A 16,735-nucleotide genomic window follows, 5' to 3' on the forward strand; every position below is an offset into this window, starting at 1 on the left:
GTAATTGAAATGACAGACATTTACGCCAATAGTGAAGAGGTTTCAGAAGTTACGGTGCAATAGCCAATGAGAAGAAGGAACTGTTCGAAAGGACGTGTCAGGCAGCCAACGGCCGGCGCCGCTGCGTGGGTCGCGTGGCTTCCGTTCCGAGAGGGCGGGGCGGCGTCTCAAACGGAAGGTGGTGGTTGTCCGAGCCGAAGCGGGTTTTAAACTGGGGGTCGGGCCCGGCCGTCGTTGTTTGTTGTCGCTGCCCCGCTTCCGGGCTAGGCCGTCTCTGCCCGCCCCCGCCCCGCCTCCCTTCGGACCCTCTCCGTCTCCGGCCCTGCTCTCTGCCGGACTCGTGCCCCGCCCGCCGCAGCCCGCTGCCGTCCCGGCCCGCACTGCGGCCCCGCCGCCGCCACCATGTCCCTGCACGGCAAACGGAAGGAGATCTACAAGTATGAAGCGCCCTGGACCGTCTACGCCATGAATTGGAGCGTGCGGCCCGACAAGCGCTTTCGCCTGGCGCTGGGCAGCTTCGTGGAGGAGTACAACAACAAGGTGGGCCGGGCAGGGGCTCGGAACCCGGCTGGCGGGGAGCGGGCCCCGGGAGCGCCCTCTCCGGGCTGGACCCCAAACCCCAGGACCCTTCTGCGAACTTGCCTTAGCTTCACGGAGCGGTTCCTCTGAGTTTGGCCCTGTGCAGAGGGTTTCGCAGTCGTTGTCTCGTTTAATCCTGGCAGCGTTCCTGTGTAGTCAGGAGTGTGGTTACCCCCATTTTACTGATGGGGAAACTGAGGCACAGTGTTGTGACTTGCCCGACTCAGACAGCTGTTTCGTGGTGGAAACAGATCTTAAACCCGAGTTTCCACCCAAATCTGTGCCCTTTATCATTCCTGTCCTCCTCCTCTCCTGCCGCATTGCTTCAGTTGTGGGGCGAAGGAGGTAAGAGAGAGGGATGGATATGAAGGAAAAGGCTGGCTCCTCAGTTGGTAGTCATTCACTCCTGGCTACACCAGATTTCTCTTAGGACTCTTCACTGCGCGGGCTTCCCCGCCCCCTACTCCCACTCTCTGGTACTATTCATGCCCCTAGCCCTTCTGCCAGGATTGCCATTGCTGTTGCTGCCTGATATCCGTCGTTTTCAAAGCGATCTCTTTCTGAAAATCTTGGCCTATGGCCGTGATCCCGCCGTTGTTTTCTGAGTAGAGAAGGATGACACTTGCCGTGTCTTTTCTTGCCTTCTTGCATGCTAATACAGCTGTGTAACCCGAGTAGTTAAGTTTCTGGACATCCAGAATTTGAGAACCCTTCCTAGAAGCACGGGTAGTAGGAGGTAGCTTTGAAGCTGGCAGTGCAGCATAAATTTATTTTTGAAAGTTGTTGAATAAGTCAATGGGGAGAATTTTCTTTACCCCTTTATCTCTTCCTTTTATTGTATTAGAGTAAACATTGTGATTGATAGTGATCAGAGCAACTGAAAGCCTTGGCTAATGGTGTTTAAAGCCTGTGCTCCTGCTTAACACCATGAACAGCATGACTTAAGAGAATAAAACTGTATGGACAGTGACAGGCATGGTGCAGGGGGAAAAAGCCAAATGGTCTAGGGTTGAGTCCTGTCTGGTCCGTTGACTAGCTATGGGGCATTGCACAGGTCAGTCTTGTTTCTGACTCACAGTTTATTGTAGGAAAGGGGTTCTTTTTTATACATGATGGTCGTGTAAAAACTATTTGAACATAGTAAGTTTGGTTACAGTTTTTCAGGAGCACAGCTGTTTCTCTAGAGTTAGATCTTAAATTTCTTTGGAATTCCCTTTGAGAAACTGATGAAAGTGATGGGCTCTCATTGCCCAGACATTACACGTACACAATTTACAAACAAATCCCAGGGAGTATGCACTGATCTTGTAGTCTACCCATTGTCCACAGAAAGCAGAGAGTCCTGAGTAAGACATAGCTTTATTTTCTTTTCTCTGATGCTTCTTTCTTCCTTATGGCCCATAGTAGACAGCAGAGCTGGGAATGGAATTCAAGGTCCTAGTGTGGAAACTGTGTTAGTCAAGTTGAGACAGCTAGAACTATTGTTTAAGGATACATGTTAAAAAAAAAAAAAAAAGCAAAATATGTCTTTCAAGGGGCTTGAGTTTTTTTCACCCAAATTGATGTGTTTTTTTTTTTTTTTTTTCCTTGCAAGTTCTTCCAGCATCTATTTGGGTAAGCAGTAGTAGTCCCATTTCTAAGAAAGGAGAAACAGAGCCACAGTTAGGCCACTGGTGGAATCAGTGGAGTAATTGACATCAAACCTCAGTTACAGTAACTCTGCCCCAAAGTTTGTCCTTTCATTTAGCAACTGTATAGAGCTCTTTCTTTGTGCCAGGCGCAAAGGCAGTGTGGTCTTAGTAGTGAAATGCAAACTAATAATCCTAGTACTAAGGGAACAAGCAGTTAACTATCCTTAACTCACTCCAGTGATGTAGGCAATGCAGTGTCTTAAAACTGTTTTTGTGCCCCCACCTATCTAGGTCAGGGTTCTTAACTTTTGTGTGTGTGTGTGTGTGTGTGTGCACACCATGGACAGCTTTGGCAATCTGAAGCCAATAGATCTCTTTTCATAATTATGTTTCCAAATGCGTAAAATACATAGGATTACAAAGGAAACCAATTATTTTGAACTACAGTTATCAAAAACATTTTTTAAAAAGTGGTGATATATTGGGGCTGGCCCTGTGGTATATTGGGGCCGGCCCTGTGGCTTAGCGGTTAAGTGCGCGCTCCGTTGCTGGCGGCCCAGGTTCGGATCCCGGGCACGCACCGACGCACCGCTTCTCCGGCCATGCTGAGGCCGAGTCCCACATACAGCAACTAGAAGGATGTGCAGCTGTGACATACAACTATCTACTGGGGCTTTGGGGGGAAAATAAATAAATAAAAGTTAAAAAAAAAAAAAAGTGGTGATATAGTAATATGTACTTTTAAATTAACTCATTAGATTACACCATCCAGTGTAATTATTACTGTAATTTTGAAGTAGTAATGAGGGTAAATGCCATTTTAAGATGTTTAATTACTGTACTGTGATATGAAAAAAAAATCAGTGATATCTACTGGTGACGAAGTCACAGATATTGATGCTGCTGTGAGTAGCTGCCTCTGTTTGTAATGGAAGGAAATGCTAAATTTCAGTTAGAGATTAGTGAAAATATGAATGATTTTCCAATTCAGGTTCACGGACCTCAAGTTAAGACACCTGGCTGCAGAGGATCTGTGCCTAAGGGATGGTGGGCAGTAAATCCCACTTTAATGCAGTGATTCTCAGGTTCAGTTTTGGAGAAACCTTGCTTTGGAGGCGCCAGACTTCATAATTTAGAGGAATTGACGAATTACCGGTTGGAATTTTCAGACCATTGGTTCCTGCTTGCTGTCGATAGTGATGGCCAGCAGAGGACAGTGGACACACGGCAAATTAACATTGATGAAAAAGCCCAGGAATGGTCATCTTTTTTTTACTGTAGAGACATTGACTGAAAGAAAACATGATTATGATTTTTAAAATCTCGTATTAATGTAATCATGTTTTCCTAAAATTGTTTGTGGTGCAGTAGAATTGAATCTGTTAGCATTTCAAGAACAACTTGACTTTCAGGTGTTCCATCATCTGAATAAATTTGGGAATCACTGCAGAGTAAAGAACCAGATTCTGTCAACTACCGCTGGAATAAAAAGTCCCATTATTGGTAATTGTGTTTTACATTCTCTTTTTGTGGTATCTGCTGGGAGATACAGCAGCATCGGTGTTGGAGCAGTGGTTCTCTAAATTTTAGTGTGTGTATAAGAATCCCCTGAGGGACTTGCACATTCCTGGGCTCCACTCCTGAGGTAACAGACACTCAGGTGATTCAGACACAGGTGGTCTAGATGGCACTCTTTAAGAACATTACCCTGGAGTTACTTTGGCATCTGCTGACTAGAGGCAGGAATCTGATTTGCACCTAAACGTTGGTTCTGCCCTTCCTTCCCATGAAAAAGCTCTGTTACCAGATAGCCTCTTTGAGGTAGCCTGGGTTGAGATCTCAGTTCTGCCACTTCCCAGTTTTATGTGGCTTTGAGCAAGTTAACCTCTGTGCCTCAGTTTCTTCATCTGTAAAATGAGGATAATAAGATTAAATAAGTTAATATGTGTAATGCGCTTAGGAACTCTGCCTGGTGCATAGTAAGTGATTTAGAAATGTTGGCTACTGTTATTTAAATCATCATCATTACTGTACCTATAATTGGAATAAAATCAAGGAGAGTTATATGGGTGTTAGGTAAATTTGACTTTTGTGTTTTCCAGAGAGGAATCAGGACCTTAGGTCAGAAAGTTACTTCAGAATGTCACTATGTTCATTCCTCTGCCTTTTAAAAACTCAGGGGAAAAAATTCCCTTGATTCCTTTCAACTAAACCCATTACGTGGTCTAGAAGCTTCTTGTAGTCAGACTCCAAGTACTATAATGTGCTAGTTTAAGCCCATTTTCTCTTATTCTACCTGACTTAGACACAGTAACTCTGATAGAACAACTCTGTTATTTCTCCTAAGTTTTGACAATATCTGTGGTCTTGAGACAGGTGGTATTTCCCCTATTTTATGGGGAAGGATAGGTGGCTGTTCCTGGGATTCTATTCCACTTAGTTGCTTGTTTCAGGATTGGTTTTGAATAGAATTGGCAGAGTGATGGAATTTATTTTGCCCTAATATTTAACTAGCTGACCATTTGTGCTTTAAGATTTAGCATCTAGAAAATATTTTTGAGATTCTGAGAAGAGAAACTGTAGGTATCCCTGATGCTTTCTGAAGAGTACTGGTGGTGAATCCAGGTAAGACTACCTTGTTCTTGAAATACACATGGGATGAATGCTTGCCTTGTCAGCCTGTACTTATTCCTCTGAGATCTTTAATGCAGTTACTTTTTTTAATAATGTTTGTAAAGTACCCAGCACATTTGTATTTATAATTTTATTTATTTATTTATTTTTCCCCCAAAGCCCCAGTAGATAGTTGTATGTCAGAGCTGCACATCCTTCTAGTTGCTGTATGTGGGATGTGGCCTCAGCATGGCCGGAGAAGCAGTGCGTCGGTACGCGCCCAGGATCCGAACCCAGGGCACCAGCAGCGGAGCGCACGCACTTAACCGCTAAGCCACGGGGCCAGCCCTAATGCAGAGTTACTTTATCTATTTGGCACTTGATGATTTTGACTCTATCGTATAATTTTTCATTTCTCAATGTTCTTGGCAGACCTGTAGAATTCTTATTCATTTGCTCATTAATTCAGCAAATAGTATTGAACACATACACGTGTGTTTTAGGCACAGTGATGATACTTAGTAACCTTATGTAGCCTTTGTTAGCAGGTGTGAGATTGGCAGCAATAAAGAGAAAGTGTTTTAGTACACATAAGTATTTTTGATAGATATTTAGAATTTTGCAGTGCTCCATCAGTCCCTGGCAAGACTGTTAGCAGGGGAATTTAAAATATAAAATTCTTCTGATTTTAACTGCCTCCTTTCTTTTTTCTAGACAGTGAGAGGACTAATTCCTCCATAGGACCACTGGATAGAATTCTGCTGCTTATTGCTTTTTGCCCTAACCTGGTTCACACAGACTTACTGGAGATGCTGTGATTTGAACAAGGAATGAATCTGTGTTCTGTAGGTAGTCTGGCCTGCCTCAGGCCACAATGCCAGAGCTGACTGGTCAGCATCTCTGCCAGGAGCCAAAGGGGTGCTATGCCAGAATTCATCTCAAAATTTGACAAGGCAGGACCTCTCTGCAGACACTGATCATCAATAATCAGTCAGGAACAGGCTCGAAGGGAGGACAAATGGAAAAGACCAAGAAAAGCTGATTTATTCTCTCAGAATTTTACTTTAGCTGATTTTGGTTATATTAACAATTGTGGGAAAATGTTCCACAGAGTAGAGTAGTAAATTGATTTGGATAACTTGGGGGCTTTTTAAAAACTTACGTATATCCAGGCACATATATATATGTGTGTGTATATATATATATATGCGTTCACCTTCGTGTTCTGATACTAGCACTGTGTGTAATAAAGTAGAATACACAGTTTCCTCCTTCGAGGAGCATGTAATAACAAAATAAACATGGCACCTTTTTAATTTTTTTAAAATATAAGATATGAGTAATGTGATCAGTAATTTATGTTATTATTCATGAAAGTAATTGAAAGTGCAGATGTGGTCCATGCCTCCAAGGAGTAAATATTTTATGTTGTATTTCTGCTTCTTAGGAGACATCTGTCATAGTAGTATCCACAGTTTAAAAATGAGTAAAAATGATCTTGCTTCGCAGCCTTTTCTTTTTAGGGACCTTTGTTACACATGTTGAGGTCAAGTGTTGTGAAACAATAGTTGTGGAGAGGCAGTGGAGGTGAGAGACAGAAGTTTAGCAGGAGAACAGGCAAGACTATGGAGAAAAAGGCAGTGGGGTAACCTAAATGTTGACAATATGATGATTAAAGTCAGGTAATTTTTCCTTATGCTCCCCCATAAGTGAAGAAGGATGGCAGTGTAATGAATATCAAATGGGTTTAGGAAAATGCTGAGAAAGGATATCTGTGGCTACAGATTTCAAACTCAGAAGAACACAGTTGTCCAGAATAGGATTTTGATGGGCAAAATCAACAGTCCTTTTTTGGGACATCGAGAAGGCAGGAGCTTCTCCTGACCCCATTTGACACCTTGGGTAAGACGGGAGCTAAGCTCTACAAGGAGACACATAGACGTGCCATCTTCTCTAGAAGCATTAGATGAGGCAGCTCGGAAAAGAAGTTGAATTGTGAGCAGCTTGACAGCTCCTCACCTCCATTGGCTGGGGAGATGCAAAAGCTTCATGTGTTTCTGCCAACTTGGAATATGGCCCTGGCCTCTCTCCCACAGGAACCTCCTTCAGATCATCTAGAAAGAACTTGCCTCATTCAAAAGGAACCAGCACAGTAGCTATAGAAAGATACTATAAGAAAGGAGGGAAAAAGGGGCCAGCCTGGTGGCATAGTAGTTAAGTTCACGTGCTCTGCTTCGGTGGCCTGGGGTTCACAGGTTCGGATCCCGGGCGCGGGCCTACGCACCACTTATCAAGCCATGCTGTGGTGGCATCCCACATAAAATAGAGGAAGATGGGCACAGATGTTAGCCCAGGGCCAATCTGCCTCAGCAAAAAGAGGAGGATTGGCAACAGATGTTAGCTTAGGACTAATCTTGCTAACCAAAAAAAAAAAAGGAAAAGGACAAAATAGGGAAACAAGTGACAAGTAAAGTACCCACACTAGAAAAATGTTTTTACTTCAGTTGAAAATTAAGGCCTAGTCTTGCCACCATAAATTCAAAGAACTTAAGAAAATAAAGAACTCCACGCAGAGATACAGGGGATCAGGTAAAATAAGGCATAGTGAGGGCCGGCCTCGTGGCTTAGCGGTTAAGTGCGCGCACTCTGCTACTGGCGGCCCGGGTTCGGATCCCGGGCACGCACCGACGCACCGCTTCTCCGGCCATGCTGAGGCCACGTCCCATATACAGCAACTGGAAGGATGTGCAGCTGTGACATATAACTATCTACTGGGGCATTGGGGGAAAAATAAATACAATTAAAAATTAAAAAAAAAAAAAGCATAGTGACAGGAGAAAATGGAACGTCAATAGGTAGAGCCCAGGAAAATAGTGGAAGAGAAAAGAAAAATTATCACAGAATTAAAACCCACATTGGAAAGAGAATAAAAATGAAGACAAACTGCTGAAAACACAGTGAAGGGTAGGGAAGACAGACTGAGGAAATGGAAATAGATAATTAGAAAGAATATAATAGATGCAGAAGTACAGAAGATCTAACTTAGCTATAATTGGTGTTGCTAAAGAAGACCAAAGAAATGAAACACAAAAACTCCAATACGTAGTTAAAGAAGACTTTATATATAGAAATAAAGATTTGAAATAATGAGTTCGAACTATGTGAAAAGAAATTAACACAGAACATTTGGCATTGAAACATTTCCTAGGAACGTTTCTACATTTTAAGGGTGAAGAAGAAATCTTTTGGACATCCAGACAAAACGATCAAGTCCTCCTGAAGAGGGGATGGAGAAATTAGGCTAGCCACATTTGAATGACAGAAGGTAAAGGAGCAATGCCTGCAAATCTGCACCTATCATAGACTGTGCTACTATAGATACCTGAGAATAGACTTAAGAATATCTAAGATTTATATGGAAAAAATAATGTACTTTTTAAAAAGATAACTCAGTTTACAAAAATTGACCATGTATTAAGAAAAGAAATGTTTTTAAATTAAGGGAAATCAACTGATTGGAAAAAATACTACATATCAAAACTTATGGGGAGATGAGGAAACTAAAGCCCAGATACACTAAATGACTTGCCCAAAGTGACATAGAAGGTAAAAATAGGGGCAGAACTGCAATACTGTCTGTCACGAGAGTCTTAAATACATACCAATGTCAAAAAAAAAAAAAAAAAATTATGGGAAAAAAGAAAGTGTTGAAAAACAGAAGGGAACACTTGCCTTACCAGATGAGAATAAACATACTGGAATTGGTATAGTTATAGCCAGAGAGATTGGTGGAACCACATAGAATGTTCCAAAGCAGATCTGAGTATATATAGAAATATAATATGTGATAAGATAGAACTTTAATTCACTGGGGAAAAAATTAATAAATTGTATGACATAATTGGCTGTTCATCTGGCAGAAAAATTTAGAACCCTCTAATTCACATTATATATGAAAACTAATTGCAGATCAAATATCTAAATGTGCAGAAAAGTCTCACAAACAATAGTAGAAGAAAATTGACTAGGAAATTTGTACTGGGGCACTGTGGGTGAGTAGAGGAGAAGGCAGTCTTGAAGCCGATCATAAAATCCAGAGTCAACTGGGGCCAGCCCCATGGCTTAGCGGTTAAGTGCGTGCGCTCTGCTACTGGCGGCCCGGGTTAGGATCCCGCACGCAACAACGCACCACTTGTTGGGCCATGCTGAGGCGGCGTCCCACATACAGCAACTAGAAGGATGTGCAACTATGACATACAACTATCTGCTGGGGCTTTGGGGAGAAAAAGGAAAAAAAGAGGAGGATTGGCAATAGATGTTAGCTCAGGGCCAGTCTTCCTCAGCAAAAAAGAGGATTGGCGTGGATGTTAGCACAGGGCTGATCTTCCTCACAAAAAAAAAAAAAGAAAAATCCAGAGTCAACTAAGGAAAAGATGGACAGATTATAATACATACGAACAAAACATTTTTATGTGAAAAGGTACACCGTGGGGCCGGCCCTGTGGCTTGGTGGTTAAGTGCGCGCGCTGCGATGCTGGTGGCCCGGGTTCGGATCCCGGGTGTGCATCGAGGCACCACTTCTCCGTCCATCCTGAGGCCGAGTCCCACATACAGCAACTAGAAGGATGTGCAGCTATGACATGCAGCTATCTACTGGGGCTTTGGGGGGAAAAAATAAAATAAATAAAATCTTTAAAAAAAAAAAAAAAAAAAAAGGTACACCGTGGGCACAGTTAAAATGAATATTAAAAAATTGATAATCCAGGGAAAAGTATTTTCAAAACGTGACAGACAGTAGGAGCTAATTTATTTAGGGTGATAGAAAAATGGACAAAGAGTAGAAATAGCCAGTTCATAGGAGAGGAAGTGCAAGTGATCAATAAATAGGAAAAGATGGTCGACTTCACAGGTAGTTAAGGGAAATGAGAATTGACCCTGTGATGTTATTTTTCCTTTTCAAATTTATAAAAATTAAGTTATTGCTTCTAATGTTGACGGTGTAGAGAAATGGACACCTTTACATACTGCTGGTAGGACTGTGAGTTGCTACAGCGTATTTAGAAAATAGATCAGCATCTATTAAAATTTAAAATGCACGTACTGGGGCTGGCCCGGTGGCACAAGCGGTTAAGTGTGCACACTCCACTGTGGCGGCCCGGGGTTCGCCAGTTCGGATCCCGGGCACGCACTGACGCACCGCTTGTCAAGCCATGCTGTGGCGGTGTCCCATATAAAGTGGAGGAAGGTGGGCATGGATGTTAGCTCAGGGCCGATCTTCCTCACAAAAAAAATAAATAAATAAAAATAAAATGCACATACCTTCTAATACAGCAATCCCACTCTTTGGACTTTGGCCTCCAGAGATAAAGACAGCAATATATAAGCACACATGTACAAGGCATACAAGCAGTAGTGGCAAAAAAGAGAAACAGGGTACACCATTAGGGGAATCGTTGAGACATATAATATGGTACGTTTATTCTATGAAATATTGTGCGTCACTTAAAAGAATGAATTGGATCTATGTATTGACCTGAAGGATACCCATTATTTTGTTTAATAAAAAATAAGATTTATAGCATTGGATATAGTATACCATTTTTCTACAAGTTGGGGAAAACTTTACACTTGTGTATATATACGTTTGAGCATAGAGAAGAGCGTAGAAGCAACACCAAATTAGTAATGTGATATATTGGGGATGGGATGGGGGGGAGTTATTTTGATTTATACAGTGGCCATACACTTTATAATTCTCTTACAATCTAAAAGTACATTTAAAGAATAAAATAAACTCAATTGAAAGATCATTAAGATAGGGGCTGGCCTCGTGGCATACTGGTTAAGTGCGCATGCTCTGCTGCTGGCGGCCCAGGTTCGGATCCCCGGTGTGCACCCATGCACTCCTTGTCAGGCCATGCTGTGGTGGCGTCCCATATAAAGTGGAGGAAGATGGGCACAGATATTAGCCCAGGGCCAGTCTTCCTTAGCAAAATAGAGGAGGATTGGCATGGATGTTAGCTCAGGGCTGATCTCCCTCACAAAAAAAAAAAAAAAAAAAAAAAAAATCATTAAGATAGATAAAACTTTTAAGTCTGAGCAAGAAAATGATAGAGGATATAATGGTGAGGGGTTCATGGTAGAATTTTGTTTTATTTATTTATTTATTTATTTTTTTGTGAGGAAGATCAGCCCTGAGCTAACATCCGTGCCAATCCTCCTCTTTTTGCTGAGGAAGACTGGTTCTGAGCTAACATCTATTGCCAATCCTCCTCCTTTTTCTTCTCCAAAGCCCCAGTAGATAGTTGTATGTTGTAGTTGCACATCCTTCCAGTTGCTGTATGTGGGACGCGGCCTCAGCATGGCCGGAGAAGCGGTGCGTCGGCGCACGCCCGGGATCCGAACCTGGGCCGCCAGTAGCGGAGCCTGCACACTTAACTGCTAAGCCACGGGGCCGGCTGCATGGTAGAATTTTGGTGTCTAACTTCTGCCACTCACCCTCTTTCCTCTTTGGAGCTTCTTATCGAGGAAGTTACATACAAATAATAATAGTCAAAGGAGAAATCTAGACCCACTCTATTAATCACTGAACAAGCACCTCCAATGTGGTGCTACTGCCTGGTAAACTAAGTTGGAAAAATGCAGCTTATTCTTAGCCTAAATGAGGCTTTCTGTTTTTCCACTTCTAATTCAAGGGCAGACCCAACTTGACCTCCCCCACTCAGTGGAAGGTGTGGAGAAGCTGGAGCAAAGGATGGCCAGACTCATTCTGAGCAGGCCAATTTGCCTGTCTACACGGGAGCAGGATGTGCAAGAGCAAGAGAGCTGTCTTGCCTGTCCAACATAGAGGGGTCCAGCACACTGGTGAGACCTGCCCATGTGCCTCACTCAGGCTTTAGCCAGTCAGTTTAGCAACTGCTGGTTATGGGTGGGGATCGAAGAGCAGAACCCTCACCCGCAGTATTCCTCCAAGGCAGAGCAGGGGCAGAAGTTCATCCTTGCTATGGGCACGAGTGGACACATGGAATAGGGGGAGAGGAGCGTAAAGGATGAGAGTGCTACAGTCAGAAATCTAGATAAAAGTAAAAAATCTGTTTTAAGGGAAAACAAAGTACCAAACTTTTTTTAAGAAGTAGAAAACCTGGGGCGAGCCCAGTGGCATAGTGGTTGAGTTTGCATGCTCCGCTTCAGTGGCTCAGCATTCGCGGGTTCGGATCCCAGGTGCGGACCTACGCACTGCTTATCAAGCCATGCTGTGGCAGGCGTCCCACATATAAAGTAGAGGAAGATGGGCATGGATGCTAGCCCAGGGCCAATCTTCCTCAGCAAAAACAGGAGGATTGTCAACAGGTGTTAGCTCAGGGCTAATATTCCTCACCAAAAAAAAAGGAAGTATAAAACCTAAATAATTTAAAAATCATGGAAGATTTGAAAATGTAGTCAAAGATTTACCTTCAAAAAGGAACCCCCAACCCCAGAGTTTTATGGGCTAATTTACCAAAGGAAATGTGTAACAAAGACACAGTAGCCCTCTGTAAGAATTCCTATAAAATAAGAAATAGATATACACAATAAGAAATACACAATAAGAAAAAGATACACACAACTCAGTAGAAAACTGGGCCAATGTTTTGAGTTGGTGTTTCAGCATAATGGTGAAGAGCTTGGGTTGTGGGATGGGACTGGCGGTATTTAAAATGTAAGATACTTAACCTCGCTTTTACTCGGTATCTTCTTCTGAAAGTGGGAAGACTAATAGTACCTACCTCATGGAGATGTTGGGAGGATTAAGTGAGGTCATGCATGTAGAACATTGAGCATAGTGCTTTTACTTGGTCCATCATAAGCACTCAGATATTGAGTTGTTATTGAGAAATAAAAATAGTCAGTAAACAAATATGCTCAGCCTCAACAGTAAAATGGTGGTGAAGTGCCATTTTTCATCAGTCAACAAAAATGTAAAATATTGATTATTTACAGTGTTTTCAAAGGTATAGGGAAATTGGCACTCTCATATGCTGTTAATGAAACTAAATGGAAGCAACCTCTTTGAAGGCTGTTTGACAGAATCTATTAATATTTAAAATGCAATGCAGCAGTTGAACTTCTAGCAGTCTCTCCAATAAAAGTATTTGCACACGTGTACAAAGTGTTGTTTATAATAGCAAAAGAATGGATGTAACCACAATAACTATGAATGGTTCAATTATGGTGTGCTTACTACAGTCTGCTATAGAAGAATGAGGTAGAGATATTTGTAGTGATGTGAGAAGATCTTCCAAGATATATTGTTAAAAACAAGTTGCAGAATAAGTTTTATGGTCCAAACCTATTTATGTTTTAAAAAACCCTACCATATACACATGTATGTAAACGCACAGAGGACATTCGGAAAGATACACATCAAACGGTGGTTTAAGAGTCAGTAAGTAGAATTAGGGGTGGAGTTAATGGGTGACTTTACCACATTATTCTGCACTATATGAGTATTCACAGAGAACTTATATTCTCTTTCATCATTAAATTTTAAATGTCTGAGTATCTGAACAAAAAATTGAATAACAGTGAGAGCCACTTGTTATTCCTCTCAATACCTGCTTGGCAACTTGGAGCAGAAGAGCTAGTCAGTTAGGCTGACCATAGAACTGGAGTCTGTGCAAACACATGAATTCTTTTGGAAGATCAAGAAAGATTAAATCTCAGCTATTTTCTGACTTCTTCCTTGGGTTAGGTACTGTGCAGAGGTTGTCAGACCTTGCTGAGTCAGATCACCAGGGAGGTTCTTAAGAGTATAGACTCCTGGGCTCCACTTGATACTTAGTGAATCAGAATCTTGGTCTAGTGTTGGGGAACCCAGGAATGTGTAAAGCAGCCTCAGTAACTTTGATAGCCAAGTTTGGAAACCACTGCTGTCGGCAGTACAAGCAGAAGTAAGACAGGCCCTGTTTTTAGGCGTTTACTAAGTGAAATAGCACAAGGCAGTAGCGTCAGTACTTTCATGAGGCAGGAGGGGATTAGTCACCCAGTGGGTGGTATAGATAAGTACTGGAAGATCACTGCACCAGGAAGACTGCAGGTGGTTTATGGAGGTGAGAGGTGAGGTGAGACATAATGATATGAAAAGCTCTTACACCGAGTAAGGCACTCTGCTAAGCAATTTACATACATAGGGTATTACATACAGCTCTATGAGGGAGGTACTGTGAACATCCTCACTTTGCAGATTGGGAGACAGGTTTAGCCAAGTTAAGTCACATGTCCAGGCCCTACAGCTAGCAAGTAAGGAGGCCTGGAAGCCTAATGCCACTGTGCTGTATTGGTATTGGGCAGGATTTGGATCCATGGAAAGGAGGTATGAGGGTTTTACAAGCATAGAAAGCAGTGTAAGGAAACGGACGGGAAAGGGATGGGCAGTAGTGACTGGGTAAATGAAAGTGGAAGATAAGGTGGGCTAGGGCCTGGTGGTGGAAAGCCTTGAAAGTCTGGTGATATCACAGGGTCTGATATTTTGAGGTTTAGGGGAAAATCTCTGATGACTTGAAAGGCAACTTTTAGAAATGAGAGTAGCATTTTCTCTTCTAGTTTAACCTGACAGTGTTATCTGCATGGTTAGAGACAGAGATTTTGTCTTTTGCATTTGCTGCCAGATCCCCAGCACTTAGAACAGTCCTGACACCTAGTAGCCACTCAATAAATATTTGTTGAATAAATACATGAATGAAATATCTGGCTCAATCTTTATGAGAGGCTTATTCTCTATTCTGCCCAATGAGCCCCAAAATTTAGCCTCTTGTCTGTTTTCTCCTCCCTCCCGCACTAAGGCTGATGCCAAATTTTCCCTGTTCCATCTGGAATCTTTCTTCTTCTTTTTTTTTTTTTTGTGAGGGAGATCAGCCCTGAGCTAACATCCATTCCAATCCTCCTCTTTTTCCTGAGGAAGACCGGCTCTGAGCTAACATCTATTGCCAGTCCTCCTCCTTTTTTTCCCTAAAGCCCAGTAGATAGTTGTATGTCATAGTTGCACATCCTTCTAGTTGCTCTACGTGGGATGCCGCCTCAGCATGGCCAGAGAAGCAGTGCATTGGTGCGCGCCCGGGATCCGAACACGGGCCGCCAGTAGCGGAGCACGCGCACTTAACCGCTAAGCCACGGATCAGCCCCAAGGAATCTTTCTTCTTTATGTATTATTTTCTGCAAGGGTCAGAATGTCAACTTTTTAATTCCCTAAGAACTGTTCAGTCAGAATCCCTCTTGTGGCCACGGCTGGTTATCCCCTCCGTTCTCACCACCAGTCACCACAGGCCCTTACCCTTTCCCGTCTGTTCCTCTGTGGGTCTTCGGGCTGAGCTCCCTGCCTCCAGCCTCTTCCTGGATCCAGTCAGTCCTGCAGGGCATTACCAGGCCTCATACTCATACCTCCAAGGCCTCGTAGTCCTGCTTCCTTCTCAGACACCTTTGCTGGGAAAGCCCACCTCCATCCTCAGTTTGCTTTCAGGGCTCTCCAGCCTCTTCTGCTCTCTCAGATGGTTCCTCTCAAACAGGTTTTCTTGCTGCCACCAAGTGAGTCATTCAGTGTGCCTCCTTAGTACATTTGTTCCTTCTGTCCCATGTGCCTGGGATGCTTTCCCTCTCTTTGCCTCCCTAGAACCTTTCTATACCCCTTTGAAGACTGCTCAGATCCTAACTCCACTTTTCCTCACTTGCCCACTTTGAGTGATTGCTCTTTCCTCTAAACTGTTACAGTTATTGTGTGTTATAAATAAGCAGCTAATTATGGATTACCTTGTGACATCACTTTTATTGCTATCTTAGGCAGTGTTATTGTGATTAGGGCAGAGAGTTTTTTCTCCTTTTATATCCTTATCTCCTTCATACGTTATCTCCACCAACACATTATATGATTTTTGAAAGCCTGTAAGCTGCTCCATAAAAATGAATATTTAGATAGTCATCATACAGATCTTTTAAAGTCAGACATGGATGGCAAGATCTATAAATATACATAGAAAAATCCTTACAAATTTACAAAAAAGCTACTAAAACTAATAACTAATTTAGCAAAGTTACAGGATTCAAGATTGATATGCAAAAATCAATTGTATATATTTTTTTGTTTTGTTTTGTTTTGTTTTTGTACAGAAGATCAACCCTGAGCTAACATCCATGCCAATCCTCCTCTTTTTGCTGAGGAAGACTGGCCCTGGGCTAACACCTGTGCCCACCTTCCTCTACTTTATATGGGACGCCGCCACAGCATGGCCTGACAAGTGGTGCGTCGGCACGTGCCTGGGATCCGAACCCAGCCACCAGCAGCGGAGCACCAAAATCAATTGTATATTTATAAACAATTGGAAATGAAATTTTTTTTTTTTTTTGTGAGGAAGATCAGCCCTGAGCTAACATCCATGCTAATCCCCCTCTTTTTGCTGAGGAAGACCGGCCCTGAGCTAACATCTATTGCCAATCCTCCTCCTTTTTTTATTTTTTCCCCAAAGCCCCAGTAGATAGTTGTATGTCATAGTTGCACATCCTCCTAGTTGCTGTATGTGGGACGCGGCCTCAGCATGGCTGGAGAAGCGATGCGTTGGCGCGCGCCCGGGATCCAAACCCGGGCTGCCAGTAGCGGAGCACGTGCAGTTAACTGCTAAGCCACAGGGCCGGCCCTGGAAATGAAGTTTTTAACACTTCCATTTATAATAGTATAAAAATATGTAGGAATAAAGTTATTAAAAGAAATCCAAGCCTTGTACATTAAAAACTTAAAAACGTTGCTGAGTAAAATTAAAGAAAGCCTACGTAAGTGGAGAAATATGCTGTGTTTATAGGTTGGAAGAGTCAATATTGTTAAGATAGCAGTTTTTCCAAACCAATTTATAGATTCAACACAATCCCACTCAGGATCTTAGCAGGCT

The 16,735-nt window shown here is 42.6% G+C and overlaps 1 protein-coding gene across 3 annotated transcripts in view; it reads left to right on the forward strand.

The window, feature by feature from the left end:
* Window positions 1-215: 215 nt before the first annotated feature.
* Window positions 216-16,735, forward strand: part of DCAF7 (DDB1 and CUL4 associated factor 7) — a 34,007-nt gene continuing 17,487 nt past the window's right edge. For all 3 annotated transcript variants that reach the window (XR_001391462.2, XM_004432634.3, XM_014789151.2), the window contains exon 1: window positions 216-540. Coding sequence is in view for 2 of the 3 variants with exons in the window: in XM_004432634.3 (XP_004432691.1) it covers window positions 403-540 (138 nt within the window). In the remaining variant the exon portion in view is untranslated. The remainder of the gene's footprint in view (window positions 541-16,735) is intronic.

Source organism: Ceratotherium simum, chromosome 16 (assembly GCF_057802395.1).
Source record: "Ceratotherium simum simum isolate JZ-2026a chromosome 16, ASM5780239v1, whole genome shotgun sequence".
Classification (NCBI taxonomy): domain Eukaryota; kingdom Metazoa; phylum Chordata; class Mammalia; order Perissodactyla; family Rhinocerotidae; genus Ceratotherium; species Ceratotherium simum.